General features: G+C 46.4%; 1 protein-coding gene across 4 annotated transcripts in view; it reads right to left on the reverse strand.

The window, feature by feature from the left end:
* Window positions 1-27,855, reverse strand: part of LOC149357473 (uncharacterized) — a 55,884-nt gene that overhangs the window by 11,555 nt on the left and 16,474 nt on the right. For 2 of the 4 annotated variants that reach the window (XM_089584721.1, XM_089584724.1), the window contains 7 exons: window positions 22,572-22,679; window positions 14,110-14,174; window positions 12,130-12,362; window positions 11,702-11,750; window positions 10,183-10,301; window positions 9,301-9,378; window positions 8,023-8,136 (listed from right to left, as the gene is read on the reverse strand). In XM_089584721.1, the coding sequence (XP_089440847.1) occupies window positions 11,711-11,750; window positions 12,130-12,362; window positions 14,110-14,174; window positions 22,572-22,679 (446 nt within the window). In that variant the 3' untranslated portion in view covers window positions 8,023-8,136; window positions 9,301-9,378; window positions 10,183-10,301; window positions 11,702-11,710. The other 2 variants (XM_089584722.1, XM_089584723.1) reach the window with 2 other exon arrangements.

Genomic DNA, 27,855 nt, shown 5'->3' on the forward strand with positions numbered 1-27,855 from the left:
ACGGTGCTTTACGCCCGGCGTTGCCGCAGGCGATGTCGTTGCCGAAAGATCCACTTTTGCAGAGGCATATTGCCCGTGCTCTAATGTAGGAAGCATTCTCTAGTATCATGGATGTTATGTATTTTCTTGTGCGAACGTGAAGTACGCCGAGCATGCAGGCCGGCCGGCCAGCCTGGATCCCATCTGTCGGCGTCATAAAAAGGAGCTAAAGTGTGTTCTTGACGCAAAATAATAAACCCTCGGATAAGAAATGTGAAAAATGTGTCATTTTTGAGGATCGCTGACGAATACTGAGCTGCTGGCAAAGGTAACGACTGTGATACGAGCAAACTTTTTGCCACAACCGCCTCGCAGCTGCCGCTGGCCCGACGTTGCGGTCCGGCTCGCCTGGCGCCTGCTCGCTTCGCTGCTGAAGACGTCGTGGAGATTTACTATACTATTATTTTATTGTGAGATGATGCTGTTGACAGTAAAGCAATGTGTAGAGTAGGCCTTTTATTATAGCGCAGGCGACTTCCGAAGCGCCGGCCGCTGCGACTTCGATGCGGAAGAGGCTATAGGCCTAGCGACGACCACGGCAACCAGGCAGCAGAAGAGCTCGTCGCCCGGAGCGCCCGCGAGCGATGCCATTGCCGAAAGCTCGAAACATAAGCAGGCATGCTTTGTCGCTGCTCGAGCAGTCTTTCTGAGGGACTGCTGTACGGTGGCGAAGTGCGACACCGGTTGCGGGCGGAGCTTGGGTAGAGCGGCGCAGCGATGCTCACCGCTCCGTGTCCGTGTTGCAGTGGGGCGGCAGTTCTAAAGCGACGATGTGGCAATATGGCTTGATGAATGTTGCTGCGCGTGCATTATTTGTCTAAATAATGATTGCACTTCGCGCTCTGAGCTCGCTACTTGTTTTTGGTCGGAGAATGTTTTCGCTCGGCCACTGATATGCCCAAGGCACGTCGGGCAACGGGTCTCGTTTTGGTCGGCGGCGTTGTCACACTAGGACGACGCTTGGTCGTTGGGGCATCGTCGTCGTCGTCGGTGCAGTGTGACTGGCTAGTCTGGGAACGACCAGGTTGGCCGACGAGACCGTCGGCGTCGCTGTCGCGTCGACCTCGGGATCCCGTCGGCCTAGTGCGAACGCGCCTGAACTGCGCGCTGGTCCCAGGCTGCCCTAGTCGTCGCTAGGCCTAGGTGGTCTCGCTTCCGCAGTTGACGGCGCTTTGGAAGTCGACTGTGCTATAATAAAAGGCCTACTCTTCACATCGCTTTAGTGCGAACTTGTTCCATAATAGAAGATAAGTTCGATTTCCACGACGCCTTCATCAACGGAGCTAGCAGACGAGCAGCGCGCACAAAGCAGCAGTGTCGAGCTGTCGGGATGGGACAACGTCGGCATGAGGTCGGCGCTGTTGTCGGTAGAGTGTGACACACGGGTCGGCCGACGGCTGCTATCTCGGCGACGCGACGACGATGCGCTCGTCAGGCGATGACCGGCGCTCGGTCGGCGTCTGCGCAGTGTGACAGACGCGCCGACGGCACGAAAATCGCTGCCGCCGACCATCGCCAGACTGAAATCGGCCGATCGTCGGCGTAGTGTGAACGCGCCTTTACCATTTGACGTTGCCTACACGCTCGGCGTTCGCTGGCACAATTTGAGCTGCGTCAGGCCTGACGCCTGCCTCCTCTTCGGAATCGCTGGCCAGCGGATCAAAAAAGTAATGGTTGTCGGGGTTCGAACCGCGGCGTCTTCTTCCTCGTCTGCGTCATCCCGCGATTCCTCATAATCAGTGTCTTCGCCGAAATAAAACTCTTCTTTCCGACTCGGAGCTGTTCGACTTGCCCTCCGCCCGGCTCTCCGTGTTTACGCGCACCACGTGCGTGTCAAGCAGATGACATGCCTACACGACGTCACGGCTTTCCGGACCCACGTGACAACGCATCTGGTTTTTGACGTCATGAAAGAGCTTGGCAAAACCTGGCAACTACGAACCGAAACTGAAACTGCTGGGTAGAAATAATACGATTATTAATTATATAATGCGAGTTCATGCTTCTAAGATGGTGTTCCAGGCTCACTGAATCGCTACGCATTATTTACAACCCAGATATACAACACAAAAATTTGGTGTCTCTACCCCTTTAAGGGTCCCAATGTTACATCTTGCTTAACGAACGGCTGGTTATGAAGCACGTTTTCAGCTACATGTTCACCCACTAAAATTCCAGAAAGGAACAATACAAAATTATTATTCCACGATTGCCATTGCTCTCTTCCCTGAACATGCCATGTACGATATCTCCCACGCATTTCAGCAATTTCAAACAATCCACCACCGGTTGGAAAATGGAGTGTCAGTGAGTGGCATCATGCAGATTGCTGGCTCCACTGTAGAAGCCAATGCTGCAAGCTTTAAACTGATTGCTCCGGGACGATTTACTGAAACTAAGGTGTTGCTGAGATCCTGGCATGGTAACAGATGTTTAATCCTACGAGATACATGTGGCCTAGCACGAATCCAGAAGAACTGATGTGATAAACAAGGCCGTTAATCCAAGAACATTTTTGGAATTTTGCTAAAATATCATAGTTCCCTTGCGGAATAGAAAATAGTTCAACTGCGATTCTTCTTTCCTTTTCCACTTGCGGCTATAAAGCATCAAACAGATGGGCACAACTGCAAGAGGGCAATTTTGCAGGAAAAACAAAGGCAGTGAAGTTTTCGTGCACTGCAAAACAACAAATGCAGGGCGTCAGCTTAGGCAGATACTAATACCCTCTAAAAGAAACAAACCATAATTAAAAAGCCTATGGTTATACTGGCCTGCAGTCCCTCGTGACAAAATCGTCTGCTGAAAGCACCGTATCCTGTGGAATTTTGCGCACTACAAGTTCCATTCCCTCGTTACCGCGTCTCACACCCTTGTGCGGCCATCGTTTATGAACCGCGGTGAAATGTCTTCAAAATAAAAGGTCATCGCGCATCTGGAATGACCAGACTAATCCACATCCTGTCGTATTACACACGGCAATTTTCTTTACAATAGTATCCGCAATGCACATTTGAAGAGCTAACAACAAAGCAATGCACTCCTAAGATTCATAAGGTTCAACAATAAATAGAAGAACCTCTAAAGTAGCCAGCGTGGAGTTCTGCCAAAGTAAGTTGCTCTGCTGTGGATGGCAGGTGAAGCGTAGTGCCTTCATCCTAACTCTTCTAACCACCACTAGGTGTACATAACCCCTAATGCTTTAGGACGCAAGTGCACAGTCTTGCCCAATCACACTCTCCATCATGCTATGGCAATTGAGTTTCTTCAGGTGAAACATTAAGCATTCATGTCAATCACAGTGTGACTTGTGTCGCGCATTCTTCGCTATGAAGGAAACGCGAAGGAAATAGATCCTGAAGTGTATCTTTCCGCAGAAACGTATGCGTTCAGATTTAGTTTAAGGAGCCACTGCATCAACGTCCACACCACGTGCCCCTAACAGAGCCCTTCAGCTTGCTCGTCATATTTCAATACTCAGAAATCCAAGAAACGGACCGGAGAACATGCATTTTGTTTCCAGTGAGAAAAACATGTAGACAGAGGAAGAGTGGACACCACGCACATCGGAATGCTGCTGCTTTGCCTTGCTGCTGAGGTGGGGATAAACACGTGATCTCACCTGGAAGGCCTTCCAGCACGCTCGGCAGAAAGACAAGCTGCCTCTACGTGACGACAGCAAGCCAGACAAAATCCTCCATTTACAGGACGTGGCGACAACTCTCCAGATTAGAAAACGTGAGCTGACCATCAAGCAGCCCTCTGTACTGGCCGCCACCACGTGTCCTTCCTGCACCACGAGTCGCATACAGATCTCAGCTGCAGCATACACACCAGGGCACACATACACTGCAGAAAATCTATTCCTTCGGACCATATACTCCGCAGCCAGATTTCGAGTACGTGAAAGACAGCACTTTTGGAAGAAGTTATTTCAAGCGCCTCTTGGAGCCCCCAGGCATGAGACAAAAACCTGACAGCAGAAGCAGCTGAAGCAGCCTAAGAAGGTTACTGCTACCACGCTACAGGGATTTCTTGTCCAGATGGCAGTAATAACTGCGTGACAGCTTCACTTAACAAAGTGGTGCATAACCGGAATATGTGCCCAGTTCTCACACGTCACTTTTTCTGCAGGTAAAATCAATTGAGGCACCCACGGAGATCAGAATGGTTGCTATTACGCTGTAAAAAAAAAATACGCGAAATACACGTCGTTCCCAAACAACATAAGCGAATTCATATCATTTTCTTCGAGTTGGGTTTTTCATACAAGCACTATCTGCCAGCCTCCAGACCAGCGGCCTAGCTCAAACACACGAGCAGCTACCCCAACAGGGTGATGCAAAGCGCAACTGGCCGTCAAGGCCTGTGGTCTTCGTCGTACAACAGCATGTTCTCGCGACGTGATACTGGGCATAGATTTCCTTAATGAGCATCAGGCGATCATCAACCTGCGTTCCAAGCTCATCACAATTTCGACAAATGAAGCTATCCTTTCGATGAAAAGCAAGAAGAAGCATGTTGCCCTGACTGTCCTGGATGAACAAGGAAGCATCCCACACCGGTCAACCGTCATGGTCACCGCAGGTGGCACGGATGCCAAGAACATGAAAGCTCTCATTGAGGGGAACACGGAATTGGTTCTAGAGCGCGGAATCGGCGTCGCAAGAGGCATAGTACACTTCTGCAATGGCCAAACTGAAGTGCTGCAGACGAACTTTAGCAAAGAATACCGGCACGTTAACAAAGGAACAAGGATTCCTTTCATCAATGAACTATCCAACATTCTCGATGCCTTCACCCTTTCCCGTCCAGACGATTCACCTAAGGAAGATCACAAGCACGTCTTAGACATAAACCAAGCGCTGACCCAGAACAAACAAGACGAGGCCCGCTGTCTGCTTAGAAGCTACAGCGAGTGCTTCTAGTCACTGCCGCAGGTTCGACAAATACCGGTTGCCAAGCAACGTATTGTAACCGACCAGCACGCCCGACCTCTCCTCCAGAGCCCCTACTGTGTGCTGCCTTGAAATGCTTCGCGACGACATCATCCAGCCATCAAAGAGCCCCTGGCCGGCACCGGTTGTTCTAGTGAGGAAGAAAGGTGGCGCACTTCGATTCTGCGGTGATTACCGCCACCTGAACAAGATAACAAAGGACGTCTACCCTATTCCCCGCATCGACGCCACACTGGACCGGCTGTGCAATGCCAAGCATTTCTCATCGATGACCTCAAGATCAGCTACGGGAAATTGAGGTCCATGAAAGAGATCGCGAGAAGATCGCATTCATTAATCCGGATGGTCTCTTCGAGGTCAAGGTGATGCATTTGGTCCCTGTTCTGCACCAGCGATATTTCAGGGAGTAATGGATAATGCCGTCAGGCCTGAAGTGGAAGATTTGTCTGGCATATTTATATGACATAGTTGACTTTGTCTTGAACTTTGGAGATCATCTAAAAAGGCTTCGAACAGTACTGGAGGTAATCAAGTCATCCACTCTCACCTTGAAAGCAGAGAAGTGCCACTTTGACTATGAAGAGCTGCTGTTTCTCGGCCACATTGTTTGCAAAGAGGAAGCACGCCCAGACCCGCATAAAAGAGCTGCAATCGCACAGTTTCCATTGCCAGGTGATAAAGCTGTACGCAGACTTCTTGTACTATGCATGTATTACCGATGATTTTTCAAGAACTTCTCGCACATCGCCGTACCTCTGACCAAAATGACAAAGTTTCGCACATTGCCAAACCTCTAACCCAAATGACAAATGCAGACGAGCCATTTAAGTGGAGAGTGCCGCAAGCAGAAACCTTCAAGGAACTTCGGCGTCGTTGACAGTCCCCAACTGATCCTCGCGCACTTTGATAAAAATGCCGAAATTGAAATTCATACCTACACAACCATCGTGCGCTTAGGCACCGTCCTCGGTCAGAAAACCAATGGGCTAGAGAAAGCAATCGCACCATCCACCGCATTCAAGAGAAGTATTACCCCCGACAGATCTAGGCAATGATGGCGCAAATTTACCAATTCCGGAGTGAGCATACAATAGCCCCAAAATCAAAGACAGAGATAATAATATTGGCAAAGAGGGTGATTACACAAGGCACTGAAGCAGTGCAAAACATATTCACAACAACTCCTGCAAGACTACCCCACCAAGCAAAGAGAGATGCTACGATACCAAATCATCGATTTTAAGGTATGCTGCTTTTCCCAACCATCAAGGCATATCGATATTATGTGAGTAACAGTGGCATTTGCATGGCTGCTGCAACAACCCTGCTTTTCTTTTGAAGGCAAAGAGTAAATATTTTCTTCAGAAAGGTTCCCTAAGCTTTTAACAAATGCACGTGGAACTTTCTACAGTCATCGAACCCGGCCACTACAACGTTATTTTTCACACCATAATCCTTCGTCAAAAGATGCTCCAAAAACAGTTCTTGATTTTCATGAATGAAGCTTTGTGATCGAAGAAATAGATGGACATACGCTCGACTTGCTGCACCAATACCTGGTTCTTAAAGATGATTTCTACGGAAGCATTTCGGGAGGTTGTCACACCCGTATGTCTCCACCCACCCTGCCCATCTGGCAGGTTGAAGTTAATGGGTGATCCCGAGAGTTTGCTTACCATTGTCAGTGCTAATGCATGTAACACACATCTCTCTCACCACCCCAAATACATGTACGCACGATTCAGGCTTCCGCTGACCCAGGGAGCCAGTTATGCGCACTTCCTTTCCTTAACATGATCGGAGTGCAAAACGTAGTAAACGCCAATGGCAATGAGCACAATGAACGCCGACGGCCTATGGCTTCCGCGCTGCATATCTGGCACAACATTGTCAATGTCTGCAGTCCACATCTCTCTCTCATCACCCCACGTATCTATAAGCTTTGAAGAGAATTTTAAGGCGAAAGCCTTTAATGGCTCATGTTCGCGGTGTCTGTCCATGCTCCCTGTGTCCATCCGTGCGCTGGGATCGTGCCAACTGTGGCCTCTCCTCCGCGCAGCGGCGCGACCTCCTCCGTAATTTCCTTTCCTCAATTTCATTTTCTTCATTACGGCCCCTGTTTCTTCTTTCACTCCCACTTCCTCCCTTACTCTACAACTGAATGACGGGTGTCCACCGAGGATCCAACATAATCATCACGAGCACGCCATCCGAAGAGACGGCAAGACAAATCAAGCAAATAAGACAACTCAGCATCCAGGGGGTCAACTACGAAGTCAACACGTACATAGCGCGCCGGATGATGTGATTCGGGGAGTCATCCATAGAGTTGGGCCAGGCCTCAAGACCAAAGAACTACTGGCGGAACTTAGAGTCCTAACGCATGGAGTCGAAATTGTCGGGGCGAGACTGTTGGGTAAATCCTCCTCAGCAATGCTCCTCTTCGACAGCAAATTCCTTCCCAAGCAAGTAATTTTTGCAGAGGCTAAGTACTAACGCTACCCGAAAGACCCTGAAAAAGATCCATGCTACGATCGAAACGTCGGGTCAAAATTGAAATCTTGATACAACGAAGTTTGCGGGGTCGTGAATAATCGTTCGTTATTTTGAAATATCGTAATGATGAAATACTCGCAAAAAAAGATAGTATTACTGGACAATGAAAACACTGTACCTTCAGGAAGGGCACACAACAAGCTACGTAATTCTCAAACAGGAATGCACCCCAGCACCTCGAGGATAGCGCAAAAAAACAATGCGAAAGGCCAGTGATCAGAACCAAGCGTCAGCCAGTTAAATAGACTTAAACATCTTCCCATACTGAGCACAAATTCAGGCATTCAAACCTCTGATCTTGACGAGTCATTTAAGAGAAGACATAAGAAAGAGCTTGTTTTTCTATCAGAACAGTTGCTCAACCAAATTCGCCAGATTTAAACACTATAAAAGCGTTCAAGTCTGTGGCGCGATTACCCTACGGGAAGAGCCTCAGTACGCTCTGCTACAACGACAATGACTGTAGTACCTGCTCCGCCAATCCTGAGGTGTTGGTTGGATGGCGCTGACCATCTTCATGCTGGGAAGCGTGTACTGAGGCCCGAGCAGCAAAGGCCGCAGAGTAGGTCCCCTCCCCTGAGGCCTGAAAGATATACAGATTATTAGGATCATTAGACCAAAACACGTCGGAAACCTCATCCCAGACCTCTCCTGCATCCAACAGCACTTTTCACTTTCATTATAACTGCACCAATCCGATTTAGTTCCGAGGGGTCTTCTCCGGCCCTCTCAGTTTAAGTGGTTTTCCTTTAATGAAATTCCGTTTAATGCGGTTGTCGTTCTCAGAAGTGTGAAATTTTGTTTGGCCTTCCGGGCAGCCGTTCAGTTTTCATTAAAATTGATTATGGCACGTAGCCTATATCATTCTGTCAACATGAGGACTGAACGAAAGGGAAGTGTTGCCATAAGACAGATATACTTACAGAAAGGTACTGTCATGTGGAGATAATGACGTCATGGAAAAGAGACGACCACACTGAAGTGGCACTAAAACTCACTCTTGAATGAGATGACCCTGCTGAAAAAAGTTATGATGCAAAAAACCCGATATACCTCTCCGATCCTTTCCATACATTGGTACGTTGTCCTCAATTTAACCTAAACTCTTAAAGGCTTCAGCCTCAATACAAAACAAGTTTTAAAGACCCTCCTCCCCCGTTAAGGAACGGCTAGTGGTGCGCGAGGATGCGCGATTGCACTGAAAGCGGTAAAGAAGTGACATCCGCCTCTGCTCAGGCACCACCAATCGTGGTGCAAGGCTGAAGGGGGGCAGTCTGAAGCATTCACTTCTCCACAAGGATACTGCCTTTGTGGCCATTAGCGCCTAAGTAAACAGACTTCTCGCAGTGTACACAGGGCAGCATGGGGTGCGTAGTACGGTGCATTCACAATGGACCTGCGGCCCCGTTAGTTTGGCATCGGGTATGCTAGGTGGTTCGGACATGAAAGCATGACCCTCTCAGATGCAATCTAATATTGATTGTTTCTTTTACAAGAAAGTAAATTTTTTGAAGTTCACTGATTTTTTTTCCAAACTGTTCAATTATTTGGACCATAGTATCAGGACCTGCCAAGTCTGAAATATTGGTTGGAAACTGTGTAGGCAGCAGTATATATATATATATATATATATATATATATATATATATATATATATATATAGTAGCTAACCGGAAACCTTTCCAGTTAACATTCCTGCCTTTCCCCTTTCTCTGTATCTATCTATATAAAAATCCCGATCACTTACCACATTCATCTGTGAAATCTCGAAGTTCAATGATGGGTCATATCATGGAGGCAAGTGCTGATACTCAATGATTTGTACCTGCAATGGAAAAAACAATTTTTGGCTAAATTCTATAAACGGGCAAAAGCAGGAGTGCACGAATGTTGGCTTGTCTTGTTACTTTACTGTTGGCTTTCATGCTGCTTCTCATGTCGGTAAATAGCAGGGTTTTAACATGGTCAACAGAGTAGGACGAGTGAAAGCAATTGATGCAACACCGCCTCAAAGTCAACTGCGTGAAAAGACATGGCGCGAGCAGCCGGCGTGCATAGCACACTGATTCCACCCCCGATGAAAGCCGCAAAGGCACACAGAACACTGCAAGCTTTCGTTTACGCTGTATATTATGTATCTTTTTCGCCTTCAGATACACAATCCACAGAGCCCAGGCAGCAACAAAAAAAGAAATCACTTCCTGTACTGATATCAACAGCCTGCCACAATGAACCACTGCATGACCGAGACTAAACTCGCCCCTATCCGCCAACTGCAGATAAGCAAGCAAAGAGGAAATAAAATGAAAAAAAAAAACTCCCCGAAAAGGTTTTGACAAATAAGATATGTCGTATGCAGTACGTGAAAACTTTTGACATTGGCCGCAGTCAGAAGGACCGTACGCGAGCGCGTCTCAAGTCGGCGTCTTTTGCGCCGTCATTCAAGGATGCATTCAATTCAGAACTTTCAAGCCTCTGCAAGAGCGCACGCAAGCGTGTCAAGTAAGCTGAACAAAATGTTCGAAATCACCGCGACGCCACGAATCGAACGGTCCCCGACAGCGAATGCTCAGAAAGACGCAAACGGCACAATTTTACTTCAGTGCAAAAACCTCGTGTGGACGCTTACCGTCGAGCCGGCGCAAAAGAATCCCCGACTTCTCACTGGTTAGAATGGACCGAAGGATGGTCCCCACTTCTTCACTGAGGGAATCGTCCCCCATGCCGCCGTGCAATCAGCGTCCCATGCTGCCAAGACATAAGAACACAAAAACCAAGACAGTATTAAAGACGAGAAAAAGCAATAAGAGAATATAAAAGCAATTAGAACACTATTCAAACACACGTGCACGTATGTATTCGAACACACGTGCAAATTATTACCCAGCACACTACCCAAGACAATACATCAGCTTTCCGGTGCCCGCCAACAATGGTGACACTAGGCCGCAAAAGCCATACTTTACCCCTAAAAACAACTTTTGAACCACCGCAGTGGCTCAGCGGTTATGGCGCTCAGCTGCTGACATGAAACATGCGGGTTCGATCCTGGCCGTGACGGTCGAATTTCGATGGAGGCGAAATTCTGCAGGGCCATGTACTGTGCGATGTCAGTGCACATTAAGGGGGGACATGGGTCTTAAGACATTTTTTTTATTTACAGACCAAATGCAATGAAACTGCACAGACGTATTCAGTTTGTTCTGCTGATTTCAAATATGCAATGTGTTTATTTCTAGGCCAATTAGTTCCTGAGATATTAATATATATATCATGCCATTGTCTGCTCAAACAATATAAAAAAATGGGCCACCAGAAATTTAATTTTAATATGTGGGTAGGTACTACAATGTGTGAGGAATGCAACGCTGGAAGCAGTTTTCAATTTTTTTTCCGTGTGGACAAATGGGTTTAATATTTAGTTTCATGTGTGTCATGTGTTTTCTGACACTGTATGTCTGGTTAACTCACTTGAAAACTAACTATTAAGCCCATTTGTTCACACGGACAAAAAACTGAAAACTGCTTCCAGCGTTGCATTCCTCACACATTGTAGTACCTACCTACATATTAAAATTAAATTTCTGATAACCCATTTTTTTTTCTATTGTTTGAGCAGAGAATGGCATGATATATATCTCAGGAACTAATTCACCTAGAAATAAACAAATTGCATATTTCAAATCAGCAGAAAAAACTGAATAGGTCTGTGCAGTTTCTTTGCATCTGGTCTGGCTTGGTGTATTCGAACACACGTGCAAATTAGTTACCCAGCACACTACTCAAGACAATACATCAGCTTTCCGGTGCCCGCCAACAATGGTGACACTAGGCCGCAAAAGCCATACTTTACCCCTAAAAAACAACTTTTGAACCACCGCAGTGGCTCAGTGGTTACGGCACTCAGCTGCTGACATGAAACATGCGATGTCAGTGCACATTAACAGCCCCAGATATTTGAAATTTCCAGACGCCTTCACTACAGCGTCCCTCATAGCCTGCGTCGCTTTGGGACATTAAACCAGCATAAACAATCAATTATTTTTTAAAAGTTTTGGAAGTCTGCCCTGAAACTGATGGCATATGCTGATTTAATGAAATGTCGACTGCAGCATTCTTAAAAATAAAATGCTTAGATAGATACTCACCCCTGAAGTTCAGACCGAGCACGTCGACAAATCCTCAATTTCAGGGGAGCTGAAAAGGAAGAAACCCAGACGTGCAAGTTTGAACGCAGCTTTTAATCTATCTTGTATCTGACGAGTTTAATAAAAAGCTTAAAGTGCTTAGAATGTAAAAAAATCTCCTAGTTAATAAAGAATAAAGAATAAATAATAAAGAAGTGGAGGGCTCCGGAAATTTCGACCACCTGGGGTTCTTTAACGTGCACTGACATCGCACAGTACACGGGCCTCTAGAATTTCTCCTCCAAAGAAATTCAACCGCCGCGGCCGGGATCAAACCCGCGCCTTTCGGGTCAGTAGCCGAGCACCATAGCCACTGCCGCCGCGGTGGCTCAGTGGTTCTGGTGAATTCATGTTCCATGACCGGTGGCGTTCACCAAGGAAAGACTCACCCTTGCCGTACACGTCGTCGCCTGGTTTCCTGAGTGAGATGTAGGCCGGAGGCCGGACGCGTGGCTGCCTCGGAACCTGCAGTGCCTCGGCGGAGCCCGCCGGCACAAGGCCACGGCCAATGCCTTGGACTGCAGGGGAAACATAGTCCGGGTCCGGGAATTGGGCAGCCAGCCGCGAGGATGTCCCCTGCTTGGGCCTCGCGCCTCCGTACTGACTGGCTTCTGAAGTTATGCTAAAAATATGGGAAATTACTGCAAAACGAACTACAAAAAGTACTAATTTTTTCCCAATCGTTCCCCATGCCGCCGTGCTTTCAGCGTCCCACGCTGCCAAGACATAAGAACACAAAAACCAAGACGGTATTAAAGACGAGAAAAAGCAGTAAGAGAATGAAAAAGCAATTAGAACACTATTCGAACACACGTGCACGTGCACGTGTGTATTCGAACACACGTGCAAATTATTACCCAGCACACTACCCAAGACAATACATCAGCTTTCCGGTGCCCGCCAACAATGGTGACACTAGGCCGCAAAAGCCATACTTTACCCCTAAAATACAACTTTTGAACCACCGCAGTGGTTCAGTGGTTACGGCGCTCAGCTGCTGACATGAAACATGCGGGTTCGATCCCGGCCGCGACGGTCGAATTTCGATGGAGGCGAAATTCTGCAGGGCCGTGTACTGTGCGACCTAAGTGCACATTAAGGGGGGACATGGGTCTTAAAACATTTTTTTTATTTGCAAAGGTATTGGGCGTCGGCAAGGTCAGATTTATAAAAGTCTGCATGGTATCTGAACATGACTCAATACTAGGAAGTTCTCAAATATAAATTTATCCAAATGATTTTCAACCATGCAACACACATATTGTATACGCACTTGAAATTCCGAATATTATTTCTCCACACACCAAAGTTCTCTCATTAAAAAATGTAGTGAAAATAGAGGGCCACATCCAGCTACAATCCATTACGATATCTATCAAAAGATTATCATATTATGCACAAAAGTGGTGCTTACCTTGATTATTCATTAAAGGATGCTGTGTCAGGGCATTTATGTGGCCAAAAAAAAACTTCTACTCACATAATTTGAGCTCTGAACACATCTACCCAAAATTAAGTAGACTATTAAATGTTTTCGCGTTACACTAGACAGAAATTTCGACTCCAAGCCACATGCTGATAACTTAAGCCCTAAGCTGGCACTAGCAGGCTATGGCCTCAAAGCTGAAAGCATTTTCATCTTCCTGTATTAAAATAATTTGCTTCTCTCTCTTTCATTCTCATATCGCATACCATTGCAAACCATGGCCTTGCACATTTAAAACCTGTTTGGACAAAACTGTTTCACTCGAAAAATTAGCGGTGTGAATAATGCCCTCTTCAGGTCTATTGCATTCGAGCAGTGATTTATTTTCCAGGGTGAAAAGACTTCTCTTCACAAAATCCTCTTAAATGATCGTCTTAATTTCAAATGATAAGGCAATAATATGTAATAATCACTCATTATGGTTAGGCATGCTTGTGATTCCTACCCATAACATTAAAAATGACACAAAAAAAGTTAATTTACCACTTAACGAAAACACGTATGGCCAATCGCTGTTTCAATATCACGGTTCAAAGTAAGAGAAACCTTGCCAATAGAAGACTGCTTTCAACATGATGTTCTCCATAAAAAGGTTCAACCTTTCAAAGGACAGTTAAGTTCAGGTGCCTACATGGAGCCAATGCTATGTTCAAATTATATCATTCCTGCATTGATCTATGTTTTCTATCATTCCAACTGATTACACCACTGTACAATCCTGTTTTGGAAGCTGCTGCACTTATGCATGCATACCTTATGTGCCAACGCATGCTTTTGCTATTGACCCAACATTTGTTTGCTGGTGTTTCCTGTCAAGTTTCATGATGAAATAAATTGAATGAGCATTTCTGGTGTTTCTCTGGAAATGAGCTTGCAACCTCACCTGGGGAACTTCCTGTGTCCTCCACAGGAAGGCCACCATACGCCCACGTGACGACTGCACTCCAGCTGGAACAATGGAGATGGAAATATGAATATGGAAAGATGGACGTTCTCAAATATAGATTCAAATGATTTTCAACTATGCAACACACATATTGTACACGTACATGAAATTCCGAATAATATTTCTCCACACACCAATGTTCTGTCATTAAAAAATGTAGTGAAAATAGAGGGCCACATTCAGCTACAATCCATTACGATATCTGTCAAAAGTTTATCATGTTATGCATAAAAGTGGTGCTTACCTTGAATATTCATTGAAGGATGCTGTACCAGGGCATTTATGCAGCCAAAAAAAAACTTTTACTCACATAATTTGAGCTCTGAGCACACCTACTCAAAATTAAGTACACTATTAAATGTTTTTGCGTTACACTAGACAGAAATTTCGACTCCAAGCCACACGCTGATAACTTAAAGCACGAGTAAGGTGTCCACTGTCCCGGGGGTCCAGTTATGCGCCTCTCCTAAAACCGAGGGTCATTTTTGATATCTATCTGTGTTGCGGCGCTATACAATTTTAGAGTCTGAGATATGGGCAAAATGCGGCCCCCACCGCTAGGCAGCCTCGTACAACATTCAAACGCGCTGGGAACCTCGTGTATTAACAGCACAGAACAGCACTTTGACACATTCCTCATCTAAGTGTATACTACACAAATCCCTGGGTCATTTTTCGTAGGTGCTTTTGTTCACGTTTTACGATTTTTTTGTACCCCTTACCATTCAGCTACGCGCCGTGTCGCCACCACTGCCGACAGATGGCGCAAGTAGTACATGTCCAGGAAAGCTGGGCATGGGAGGGATAAAACCTTCCCTGATTCCGGAACAGTGTTTCAATCTTACCATAGAAAGCATGCGTAGTGCTTGCAATACCTCCAGGAGTCCAGGAATGCAAAACATTTTCATAGCGACTCTACTGCAAATTGCCGCAAATGCACCCCACTTCTAACGCATAACACAGCTTTGGCCACCACCAGAGTCGTGCCAAAACGAAGAATTTGTGCTGAAAAAGTTTTCACGAAATTATAGCAAAGCATAGGTACTGGGCATTCTACACGCAAAGTATCAAATCGCTTTCTTCGCTGTGCTAAGGCCTTTCACTAGACAGAATTTATGTTAATTTTCATCAGGGTAGATTATTTTGTTTTAAATGAGCGTTGCGGCAGACAACAAGGAAACGGACGCGGCCCCTCATAGGTTCACGGGGAGTAGAAACATGATGCTAAACTTAAAACAGAAGCTGCGCTCGGCTGGAGCGATTGTTGGCGGAGAGCATTTGCAGCGAAACCGCAGTCGCCACGCTGCAAGCGAAGTGTGTCACCCGTCCCAGCCGCATCGCTAGTGCGCCGCCTGGAGAGACCTCACACCCATGCATATTGCGGCCTGTTGCCGAAGTGGACAGACAGAACCGCGAAAACAGATTCCTGGCGGTGCTACGCTGCATCTTCGCACGCACTCCCCTGGTGTCTTTTATACGGTGCGGATGTCTGACGTTTAACAAAGAACTGAGGTGGTAAAAACAGGCCGGCGAAAACTTCCTTACGATCAAGTAAAACCTGGCGAGGTTTAGATGCTTAAACAACACGAAACAATCGTCAACAGTACAAAGCCGAGGATGAGAAACGCAGAACGATACGCGCGGAGCTGCGCAGTCCTTTCGTTTTGCGCTGCCATTTTGTCATTCTGCATTCCTCGTTGTCCTCGCGTTTTTCGCATCAATTGAAATTCCTAAAGGAACTCCTCCAGTGCTTGCTATAACCAGAAAAGCGCCAGTAATCAAGACTACTCAATCCTGTGCAAGCACACTTTGTTACGTTCAGCAATGCCTGCGATACCAGAGAATCACAAGGCACTGCATCAACGCCATATCGTCCCCAGCGCTTAAAGGAGCTCTGAAATGGCGCCCTAATAAAGCGGCGGTATGCATGGGATGTTAAAGCACGCCGCGTTAGGAATATTGTCCAGCAAGATTTTTTTTAATGCGCTTTGTGGAAGCTCAGTTATCTGTAGCCAGAATTTGAATTTCAGCGTGTTCACGCCTTTCCCTCTCCTTTTCTCACTTTTTTGCACGCCGCCTAGCGGTGCAGAGCTTCCTGATCCGTCGGAGCTATGCGGCTTGTTGGCCGCGGCCATGGTAGCTGCCTAAGGTCTGAAAGAATGTAACCAATAGCCACCTATCAACTTGTATACGCAGGTGTGGGTGACGGAGTAGGATGCGAGCATGAAAGATTCGCCGGGAAGGGCTCGCCAAATTAAGAGGGAAGGTGTTTCAGAGCCTTTCAACTGCCCCCTCCCCCACTGCCGCTGCATCTGATTGGCGGGTCTACGTGTCAGTTGCATATGTCACTTACTCATCACGTGGCCGGCTGGCCTATTTTCACTGTTCTCTCATTGTTTTACGTCATCTGTGTTCAAATTTTGGCGCCATTAGGCGATGAGAGATCAGCTATGAAAATTAAGACACGTGCGCAGAATAGATGCCACAAGTATTTCGCTCAATGATGCGGGAAGATCCGCATCCGGGAGATGGCTCTAATAGCTGTTCGTTATATCTAACCTATGCTCCGTACGTAGACGCCGTCCACAGACCCTCTGAATTTTAAATGGGAGCAGTGGGGAAGAGAGAAGGTTTTCCAACACCTCCTACATAAGAAACAAACGGAGTAAGACCACGAAACTAGGAAAATAAGTTATGACACAAATTTTGAGCAAATAATGCGTCGGTAAACTTGATCCAGCTTTCACTGAGAAATGAGTGACTTCCCTCCGCTTTTCCTCTCGACATGAAAGCTTCATTTCATTTTTCCAAAGAATAATTCAGAGGTACTCTAGATTTGCCCTGCATGGAGATATATCTATAAGTATCGTGTGCTGAGGTTGTCGACGCGACTTCGCACCTACTGCTAACCACAAAAGGCCATCATGCAAATTTAGCGTGTCCAGTTATAGCCTTTATTCGTAGAGTGTCGGTCTGTGAGTGGGAACTCAATACACCACTTTAGCAGCGGTCCAGGAGCACTGAATTCGTCCTCCCTTACGCTTGAGACAAGCGATTCAGTACATGCCGATGCGATGTGTCATCCCTTGACATGCACAAGAAGACTAGTTATTTTATACTTTACTTACTGCCTTTTCAGCCTTTCCTGCTCGAGGAGCTGGCTGTAATAACGCCGTCTTTCTTCCAGTCCCGACGAAGTGTCATTCTGACTTTAAGCGGCGATTTTTTGCGCCCCAAATGAAGTGCTTACCTGCAAAGTGTTGGAAATTCAAATTTTATTTGGATTAACTTATGAAGTTCCGACGTCATTCTGGCTGCCTTTTTTTTTCGCGGCAGTGAATATTTCTGAAGTGTGCTCTATACTCTCCGAAGTCCACTCTCCCTGCATTTCATAACTTTTTTCTTTCTAAAATTTAGCGAGGGGCTAGATTCTTCTCCTCCAAGTAGTCAAGCTATAACAGAGGTTAGGCACCTGAAATGAATTGTACCTCACTGTTGTCCCCACTCTGGCTCAGATGCTTTCCACATCAAATGATCCTAGTCACTTTGCGTGTTTCCGAAAATCCACCCCCTCCCACCCCGCATTCTTATCCAACCCTTATTCCTTTCACTACTCGTACTGCAACTGGCGCCTGGAGCAACCTTGCACTTCCCTCTGCTAAATAACAAGCACAGGATGTCTGCCGTATCTTAGCTACTAACATCTGCCAACGACGTGCCCAGAACCACCGCAGGTGTTAAGAATTCTCGAATAAATTACTGTGTATTGTATCCGGGAGCACCCTTTCATTCATGAGAGGGCATTTCTCATAATATTTTCATTAATTTTTCTGGCCGGCGTCACAGTCAGTTACCCCACGATTTGTGCGTACGCTTAAGATACTTGTATATCTCACGTCTAAATACCTTCCAATCCCGATGTATAATCATCGGGGCCACCATTACAAACTGTATGAAATGATGTCTGCAAGCATGGTTAGAGTCCTCAAACCTCCGCCTTCTTTGAACGCATCTTCGCCAATGTCACCTCTTTTCACCCTTATGCTTCCTCCCACCCTTAGAGAGTGTGGAGATAGTGGTCTCAGTCTCAACGGCATACCTGCCAACCTGACCATTTGGAAATTGGTAAAACCGCCGCGGCGGCGGCGGAGGGGGGGGGGCGTGCAGCACGTTTTTTTTTTTGAAGTTTCTACGATTTAGCTTTTGGGGCAAGCTTACTCACATTTCACATCTGCAAGTGAAATCAGTGTTTTGCAGAGAGAGTAATGAGCGAAAACTCCATCGGCCCATTGGATTACAATTTATTTTTGCAATGATTTTGCTGTTGCAGACTTTGCCTGCTTGAGAAACTTCTCTGTGTAAGTTTGCTCAAAGCATGTTCCACTCTGGTGCCCTTTCACCATCAGCAGGCTTTAGAGTGTTTTCTCACAGACAGATGAGCGAAACTCCGTTCGAGTTTTGTTGACAGTGCTGAATATTTATATATTAGTACCTCAAAGGCCCACTAAGGGGCATTTCATGAGGGGTGGGCATACATATCATTAAAAAAAAACAGTGACAAATGATTTGAAGTATTCCAGGCCAGGATGGATGAAAGCTTCAGCGGGGAGGTTGTTACAGTCTCTTGCGGTCTGGGCGAAGAATGATTTTAGGTGCGCAGAAGTAGATGCTCGAGGTGTATGAACGGCTTTTGTATGACTGATGCGAAGTGAAAGGCGGTATGCAGGGGTGATAACGGATTGGCTGAAATGCGAATGATAAAACTTGTGGAAAAGGCAGAGTCTGGCTATTTTTCGACGGGATTCAAGGCTGGGGAGGTTAGCTTTTGTTTTCAATGCTGTTACGCTCGTATGATATGAGTAATCAGAATATACGAATCTTATCGCGCGGCTCTGGACGCACTCAAGGGTTTTGGCTAGGTTAATTTGTTGGGGGTCCCAGATTGAGCATGAATATTCAAGTTTAGGACGGACAAGAGTTATATAGGCGGACAGTTTTACGGAAGCAGGTGCCAAACGCAAGTTACGCTCCTCGCATTCAGCATTGCTGTGGGGAATGGAGAGGATGCCCAGCATAACCACTGAAATTCTGTTGAATCTGAGCCATCCGTCGATATCTTTAACATTTCCCAATTGTGACCACTGCGCCTCGCACCTTGGCTCATTCATATGTCTGCTGGAACCTTGTATGCCTGCAAGTTGGCAAACTCCACTTCAAGTGCGTCGACTGCCTCTTCTCTGGATTTGCCACTCCACTGGGGCAGAATAGCAGGGAATGCCAAATAAAATGACGTACGCTGCTGAATGAAGCAGTTTCTAGACTCTGCACTTGAGCAACTTCAGCCATTTTGAGGTTGACGTCTTCTAGAGGAAACTTGTGGCGAATATAATTACATGCTACTGTGAAGTAGAGACGTACGGCAGAGAAGAACTGCTCTCTCTCATTTGTGCTCAGCGTCTCAACTACAGAGTAGGTTGTGCTGCCAATGACTATGTCTTCATCATCTTTTTGGTTCTCCTGAGCTCCATAGGCAACTTCCAGCAATGAATGACATCCCTTGAGAACACCTGGGCGCACAAATCTAGTCAGGAGGTCCTCGAAAAGGTGGTTTAAGAGGGCCCTCAGTACATGAATCTGACGAGCCTGTGCCTGAAGAAGGCAGTTTGTCTTCTCAAAAAGTGGTATTACAGTTTGGAGAAAAAGACAGCATGCCCTGCTTAGCTCCGATGACAAAAAAAGAAACAGGCGCTCTTCATGGGTCACGTGGGTGGCTTCTCCAGATTCCTCGGCATGAAGTTTCAGTTTCTTTGCTTGAAGTCCAGAGTGAGCTCCTTTTCTCTTTAGAGAGAGTCCATCACCGTCGGCGTGTTTTTTTCCGAGGTCTGCAGCAGTCTTCGGAAGGTGTGCAGCAGACTTTGGTGTTGGTGCAGAGTTCTTGGGGGTTTGTGAAAAAGTCTTTTGAATCTGGTAAGGCTCTAAAAACAAGCTCTGCTTGTTGCACTGCTTTGTTTCTGATAGAAAAAAAGCTAACAAGTGGTTTCCACTGGTCCAGCAGCCTCTTCAAACACTTCCCCAAAGACAGCCAACGTGTCGGCGAATGCTTCAACACCTTCCTGACCTCGACATCATGCATCTTTTGGAACTCTTTGGAAGTCGAACTTTCCTTTTCGAGCTTTTCTTCAGATAAAAAAAATATCAATCAAAGCCTCATCAACCTTTACAGGAAGACATGAAGCTCCTTTTTGGGCGGCCAAGTTGATGAGATGGCACGGGCAACCAACCCCAATCAAAGCTGGTTGAGCCTCTCTCAATACTGTAGAGACGCTGTTTATTTTGCAGACCATGACATTGGCATTGTCCGCAGACAGAGCCAGTAGGTTTCCAAGAGGCAAATTCCGGGACTTGATCTCGGCCAGAATCAGCTTTCCAATCTTGTGGCCGCTCGCTTCCCCTTGGATTGTCCAGAGGCAAAGAAGGCGGCTTTCAATTCGCCTAGTCTCTTTAACGAAACATGTCGCAACAATAGGGTAAAGCTGTGTATCCCTATTGTTACTGCCATCTACAGCGATCGAAAATACCTGTTCTTTTAACGCATCCAGCAAAGGAGTCTCCGCGCTGGCAGCCATTTCCCGAAAAATTGCAGTTGTCTTTGTTCATCCACAGGCGTAGCATTTGGCTTCTTCGCACTTCAGGAACATCTTCCGGAAAAGCGGTCCAGCATGATCGCTGACACTCAGCGTGATGTTGTGCTCTACTAAAAACGCCGTGAAGAGGCATTCTGCGTGAATCACACCGAGGTCTCTGTCGCTGCGTACAAAACTTGTCAGGCTTGGCTGGCTGTCCGCGGCTCGCACGTATCCCTGGTGCTTTTTCGAAGCGATGTGGACCTTGATGTCAGACTTGCCACCATGTGAAATGTTCACATCACACGCACACGTGGCGCAAAATCCAAACTTCTCACCTTTCTTCGACGGCACGAAGCACGGAAATTCCGATGTGAACGACTTCAAAAACACTTGAAAGTACTGTCGCGGCTTCGAGCCCGCCATTGTAATGCGACGCCGCTACAGAAAACACGGCAGTCGCACTGTGTCGGACGCGGTAGCTGATGGCACAAAAGGCGAGGCCAACACAAGAAGTCCAAACAGCACTGCCCGCGCGCACAAAGGCAACAGGTTGGCAAAGGCCTAGCGGAGGTGCTACCGAGTTTTGGATATGGATTCGCGGCCCCAATAGTAGACGATAGAAGTCACTACAACGTTCCAGCTGCTGATGGTGATGATGATCGCGCGAGGGCAAACAAACACGCATTGCCCTCTCGTGGCGGCGCACGGTACCAGAGTGTAGTTTTAATACATTGTCACATTTTTTTTTCGCATATAATATATTTTTGTAAAATTTCAAGTAAGATTCGTAAAATCGTAAGACTGGTCGAAATTCGTACATTTTACGGGAAATTGGGAAGAGTTGGCAGGTATGCATATAACGCTCCGAAGCAACACGTGGGCAATGAAGCCGTGGTGGAGGGATCTGAATTAATATAGGTTATGTGGGGGATATTTATTGCGCTGGCAACGCACGTAACAGGATATTTTTGCACTTCACCTCCATCAAGACACAGCCGCAGCAGCCGGAATTCGATTCTGTGATCCTGGGATCAACAGCCGAATGTCACAGCAACCTAGCCACCAAAATGGGCAACCACGAGTAGTCTAGGTGTGACCACACCAGTGTCGAATAGCACTTGACTAGTATACTGATCGGAAAGCAAGACAGGCTGGCTTCAAGCCAAGCAGTACACTATATGCAAGCCAACAGGCCCCTATTAGCTTCCACGAACTGATCAAAGAAGTATGAAAGCCGCAAAGGCACACAGAACACTGCAAGCTTTCGTTTACGCTGTATATTATGTATCTTTTTCGCCTTCAGATACACAATCCACAGAGCCCAGGCAGCAACAAAAAAAAATCACTTCCTGTACTGATATCAACAGCCTGCCACAATGAACCACTGCATGACTGAGACTAAACTCGCCCTATCCGCCAACTGCAGATAAGCAAGCAGATAGGAAATAAAATGAAAAAAAAAACTCCCCGAAAAGGATTTGACAAATAAGATATGTCGTATGCAGTACGTGAAAACTTGACATTGGCCGCAGTCAGAAGGACCGTACGTGAGTGCGTCTCAAGTCGGCGTCTTTTGCGCCGTCATTCAACGATGCATTCAATTCAGAACTTTCAAGCCTCTGCAAGAGCGCACGCAAGCGTGTCAAGTAAGCTGAACAAAATTTTCAAAATCACCGCGACGCCACGAATCGAACGGTCCCCGACAGCGACTGCTCAGAAAGACGCAAACGGCTCAATTTTACTTCAGTGCAAAAACCTCGTGTGGACACTTACCGTCGAGCCGGCGCAAAAGAATCCCCAACTTCTCACTCGTAAGAATGGACCGAAGGATGGTCCCTACTTCTTCATTGAGGGAACCATTCCCCATGGCTGCATCCCACGCTGCCAAGACAAAAGAACACAAAAACCAAGACGGTATTAAAGACGAGAAAAAGCAGTAAGAGAATGAAAAAGCAATTAGAACACTATTCGAACACACGTGCACGTGCACGTGTGTATTCGAACACACGTGCAAATTATTACCCAGCACACTACCCAAGACAATACATCAGCTTTCCGGTGCCCGCCAACAATGGCGACACTAGGCCGCAAAAGCCATACTTTACCCCTAAAAAACAACTTTTCAACCACCGCAGTGGTTCAGTGGTTACGGCGCTCAGCTGCTGACATGAAACATGCGGGTTCGATCCCGGCCGCGACGGTCGAATTTCGATGGAGGCGAAATTCTGCAGGGCCGTGTACTGTGCGACCTAAGTGCACATTAAGGGGGGACATGGGTCTTAAAACATTTTTTTTATTTGCAAAGGTATTGGGCGTTGGCAAGGTCAGATTTATAAAAGTCTGCATGGTATTTGAACACGACTCAATGCTAGGAAGTTCTCAAATATAAATTTATCCAAATGATTTTCAACCATGCAACACACATATTGTATACGCACTTGAAATTCCGAATATTATTTCTCCACACACCAAAGTTCTCTCATTAAAAAATGTAGTGAAAATAGAGGGCCACATCCAGCTACAATCCATTACGATATCTGTCAAAAGATTACCATATTATGCACAAAAGTGGTGCTTACCTTGATTATTCATTAAAGGATGCTGTACCAGGACATTTATGCAGCCAAAAAAAACTTTTACTCACATAATTTGAGCTCTGAGCACACCTACTCAAAATTAAGTACACTATTAAATGTTTTTGCGTTACACCAGACAGAAATTTCGACTCCAAGCCACACGCTGATAACTTAAAGCACGAGTAAGGTGTCCACTGTCCCGGGGGTCCAGTTATGCACCTCTCCTAAAACCGAGGGTCATTTTTGATATCTATCTGTGTTGCGGCGCTATACAATTTTAGAGTCTGAGATATGGGCAAAATGCGGCCCCCACCGCTAGGCAGCATCGTACAACATTCAAACGCGCTGGGAACCTTGTGTATTAACAGCACAGAACAGCACTTTGACACATTCCTCATCTAAGTGTATACTACACAAATCCCTGGGTCATTTTTTGTAGGTGCTTTTGTTCACGTTTTACGGTTTTTTTGTACCCCTTCCCATTCAGCTACGCGCCGTGTCGCCGCCACTGCCGACAGATGGCGCAAGTAGTACATGTCTAGGAAAGCTGGGCATGGGAGGTCTAAAACCTTCCCTGATTCCGGAACAGTGTTTCAATCTTACCATAGAAAGCATGCGTAGTGCTTGCAATACCTCCAGGAGTCCAGGAATGCGAAACATTTTCATAGCAACTCTACCGCAAATTGCCGCAAATGCACCCCACTTCTAATGCATAACACAGCTTTGGCCACCATCAGAGTCGTGCCAAAACGGAGAATTTGTACCGAAAAAGTTTTCACGAAATTAAAGCAAAGCATAGGCACTGGGCATTCTACACGCAAGGTATCAAATCGCTGTCTTCGCTGTGCTCAGGCCTTTCACTAGACAGAATTTATGTTAATTTTCATCAGGGTAGATTATTTTGTTTTAAATGAGCGTTGCGGCGGACAACAAGGAAACGGACGCGGACCCTCATAGGTTCACGGGGAGTAGAAACATGATGCTAAACTTAACACAGAAGCTGCGCTCGGCTGGAGCGATTATTGGCGGAGAGCATTTGCAGCGAAACCGCAGTCGCCACGCTGCAAGCGAAGCGTGTCACCCGTCCCAGCCGCATCGCTAGTGCGCCGTCTGGAGAGACCTCACAACCGTGCATATTGCGGCCTGATGCCGAAGTGGACAGACAGAACCACGAAAACAGATTCCTGGCGGTGCTACGCTGCATCTTCGCACGCACTCCCCTGGTGTCTTTTATACGGTGCGGATGTCTGACGTTTAGCAAAGAACTGAGGCGGTAAAAACAGGCCGGCGAAAACTTCCTTACGATCAAGTAAAACCTGGCGAGGTTTAGATGCTTAAACAACACGAAACAATCGTCAACAGTACAAAGCCGAGGATGAGAAACGCAGAACGATACGCACGGAGCTGCGCAGTCCTTTCGTTTTGCGCTGCCATTTTGTCATTCTGCATTGCTTGTTGTCCTCGCATTGTTCGCATCGCTTGAAATTCCTAAAGAAACTCCTCCAGTGCTTGCTATAACCAGAAAAGCGCCAGTAATCAAGACTACTCAATCCTGTGCAAGCGTACTTTGTTACGTTCAGCAATGCCTGCGATACCAGAGAATCACAAGGCACCGCATCAACGCCATATCGTCCTCAGCGCTTAAAGGAGCTCTGAAATGGCGCCCTAATAAAGCGGCGGTATGCATGGGATGTTAAAGCACGCCGCGTTAGGAATATTGTCCAGCAAGATTTTTTTTAATGCGCTTTGTGGAAGCTCAGTTATCTGTAGCCAGAATTTGAATTTCAGCGTGTTCGCGCCTTTCCCTCTCCTTTTCTCACTTTTTTGCACGCCGCCTAGCGGTGCGGAGCTTCCTGATCCGCCGGAGCTATGCAGCTTATTGGCCGCGGCCATGGTAGCTGCCTAAGGTCTGAAAGAATGTAAGCAATAGCCACCTATCAACTTGTATACGCAGGTGTGGGTGACGGAGTAGGATGCGAGCATGAAAGCTTCACCATGAAGGGCTCGCCAAATTAAGAAGCAAGGTGTTTCAGAGCCTTTCAACTGACCCCTCCCCTACTGCCGCTGCATCTGATCGGCGGGTCTACGTGTCAGTCGCATATGTCACTTACTCATCACGTGGCCGGCTGGCCTATTTTCACTGTTTTCTCATTGTTTTACGTCATCTTTGTTCAAATTTTGTTCATCTTTGTTCAAATGAAAACTTCATTTCATTTTTCCAAAGAATAATTCAGAGGTACTCTAGATTTGCCCTGCATGGAGATATTATATCAATAAGTATCGTGTGCTGAGGTTGTCGACGCGACTTCGCACCTACTGCTAACCACAAAAGGCCATCATGCAAATTTAGCGTGTCCAGTTATAGCCTTTATTCGTAGAGTGTTGGTCTGTGAGTGGGAGCTCAATACACCACTTTAGCAGCAGTCAAGGAGCACTGAATTCGTCCTCCCTTACCCTTGAGACAGGCGGCTTCAGTACATGCCGATGCGATGTGTCATCCCTTGACATGCACAAAAAGACTAGTTATTTTATACTTTACTTACTGCCTTTTCAGCCTTTCCTGCTCGAGGAGCTGGCTGTAATAACGCCGTCTTTCTTCCAGTCCCGACGAGGTGTCATTCTGACTTTAAGCGGCGATTTTTTGCGCCCCAAATGAAGTGTTTATCTGCAAAGTGTTGGAAATTCAAATTTTATTTGGATTAACTTATGAAGTTCCGACGTCATTCTGGCTGCCTTTTTTTTTCGCGGCAGTGAATATTTCTGAAGTGTGCTCTATACTCTCCCAAGTCCACTCTCCCTGCATTTCCTAACTTTTTCTTTTTAAAAATTAGCGAGGGGCTAGATATTCTCCCAAGTCCACTCTCCCTGCATTTCCTAACTTTTTTCTTTTTAAAAATTAGCGAGGGGCTAGATTCTTCTCCTCCAAGTAGTCAAGCTATAACAGAGGTTAGGCACATGAAATGAATTGTACCTCACTATTGTCCCCACTCTGGTTCAGATGCTTTCCACACCAAGTGATCCTTGTCACTTTGCATGCTTTCGAAAATCCACCCCCTCCCGCCCCGCATTCTTATCCAACCCTTATTCCTTTCACTACTCGTACTGCAACTGGCGCCTGGAGCAACCTTGCACTTCCCTCTGCTAAATAACAAGCACAGGATGTCTGCCGTATCTTAGCTACTAACATCTGCCAACGACGTGCCCAGAACCACCGCAGGTGTTAAGAATTCTCGAATAAATTACTGTGTATTGTATCCGGGAGCACCCTTTCATTCATGAGAGGGCATTTCTCATAATATTTTCATTAATTTTTCTGGCCGGCGTCACAGTCAGTTACCCCACGATTTGTGCGTACGCTTAAGATACTTGTATATCTCACGTCTAAATACCTTCCAATCCCGATGTATAATCATCGGGGCCACCATTAAAAACTGTATGAAATGATGTCTGCAAGCATGGTTAGAGTCCTCAAACCTCCGCCTTCATTGAACGCATCTTCGCCAATGTCACCTCTTTTCACCCTTATGCTTCCTCCCACCCTTAGAGAGTGTGGAGATAGTGGTCTCAGTCTCAACGGCATACCTGCCAACCTGACCATTTGGAAATTGGTAAAACCGCCGCGGCGGCGGCAGAGGGGGGGGGCGTGCAGCACGTTTTTTTTTTTGAAGTTTCTACGATTTAGCTTTTGGGGCAAGCTTACTCACATTTCACATCTGCAAGTGAAATCAGTGTTTTGCAGAGAGAGTAATGAGCGAAAACTCCATCGGCCCATTGGATTACAATTTATTTTTGCAATGATTTTGCTGTTGCAGACTTTGCCTGCTTGAGAAACTTCTCTGTGCAAGTTTGCTCAAAGCATGTTCCACTCTGGTGCCCTTTCACCATCAGCAGGCTTTAGAGTGTTTTCTCACAGACAGATGAGCGAAACTCCGTTCGAGTTTTGTTGACAGTGCTGAATATTTATATATTAGTACCTCAAAGGCCCACTAAGGGGCATTACATGAGGGGTGGGCATACATATCATTAAAAAAAAACAGTGACAAATGATTTGAAGTATTCCAGGCCAGGATGGATGAAAGCTTCAGCGGGGAGGTTGTTACAGTCTCTTGCGGTCTGGGCGAAGAATGATTTTAGGTGCGCAGAAGTAGATGCTCGAGGTGTATGAACGGCTTTTGTATGACTGATGCGAAGTGAAAGGCGGTATGCAGGGGTGATAACGGATTGGCTGAAATGCGAATGATAAAACTTGTGGAAAAGGCAGAGTGTGGCTATTTTTCGACGGGATTCAAGGCTGGGGAGGTTAGCTTTTGTTTTCAATGCTGTTACGCTCGTATGATATGAGTAATCAGAATATACGAATCTTATCGCGCGGCTCTGGACGCACTCAAGGGTTTTGGCTAGGTTAATTTGTTGGGGGTCCCAGATTGAGCATGAATATTCAAGTTTAGGACGGACAAGAGTTATATAGGCGGACAGTTTTA

Source organism: Amblyomma mixtum, chromosome 3 (genome assembly GCF_055824585.1).
Source record: "Amblyomma mixtum isolate Tamu chromosome 3, ASM5582458v1, whole genome shotgun sequence".
NCBI classification, from domain to species: Eukaryota; Metazoa; Arthropoda; class Arachnida; order Ixodida; family Ixodidae; genus Amblyomma; species Amblyomma mixtum.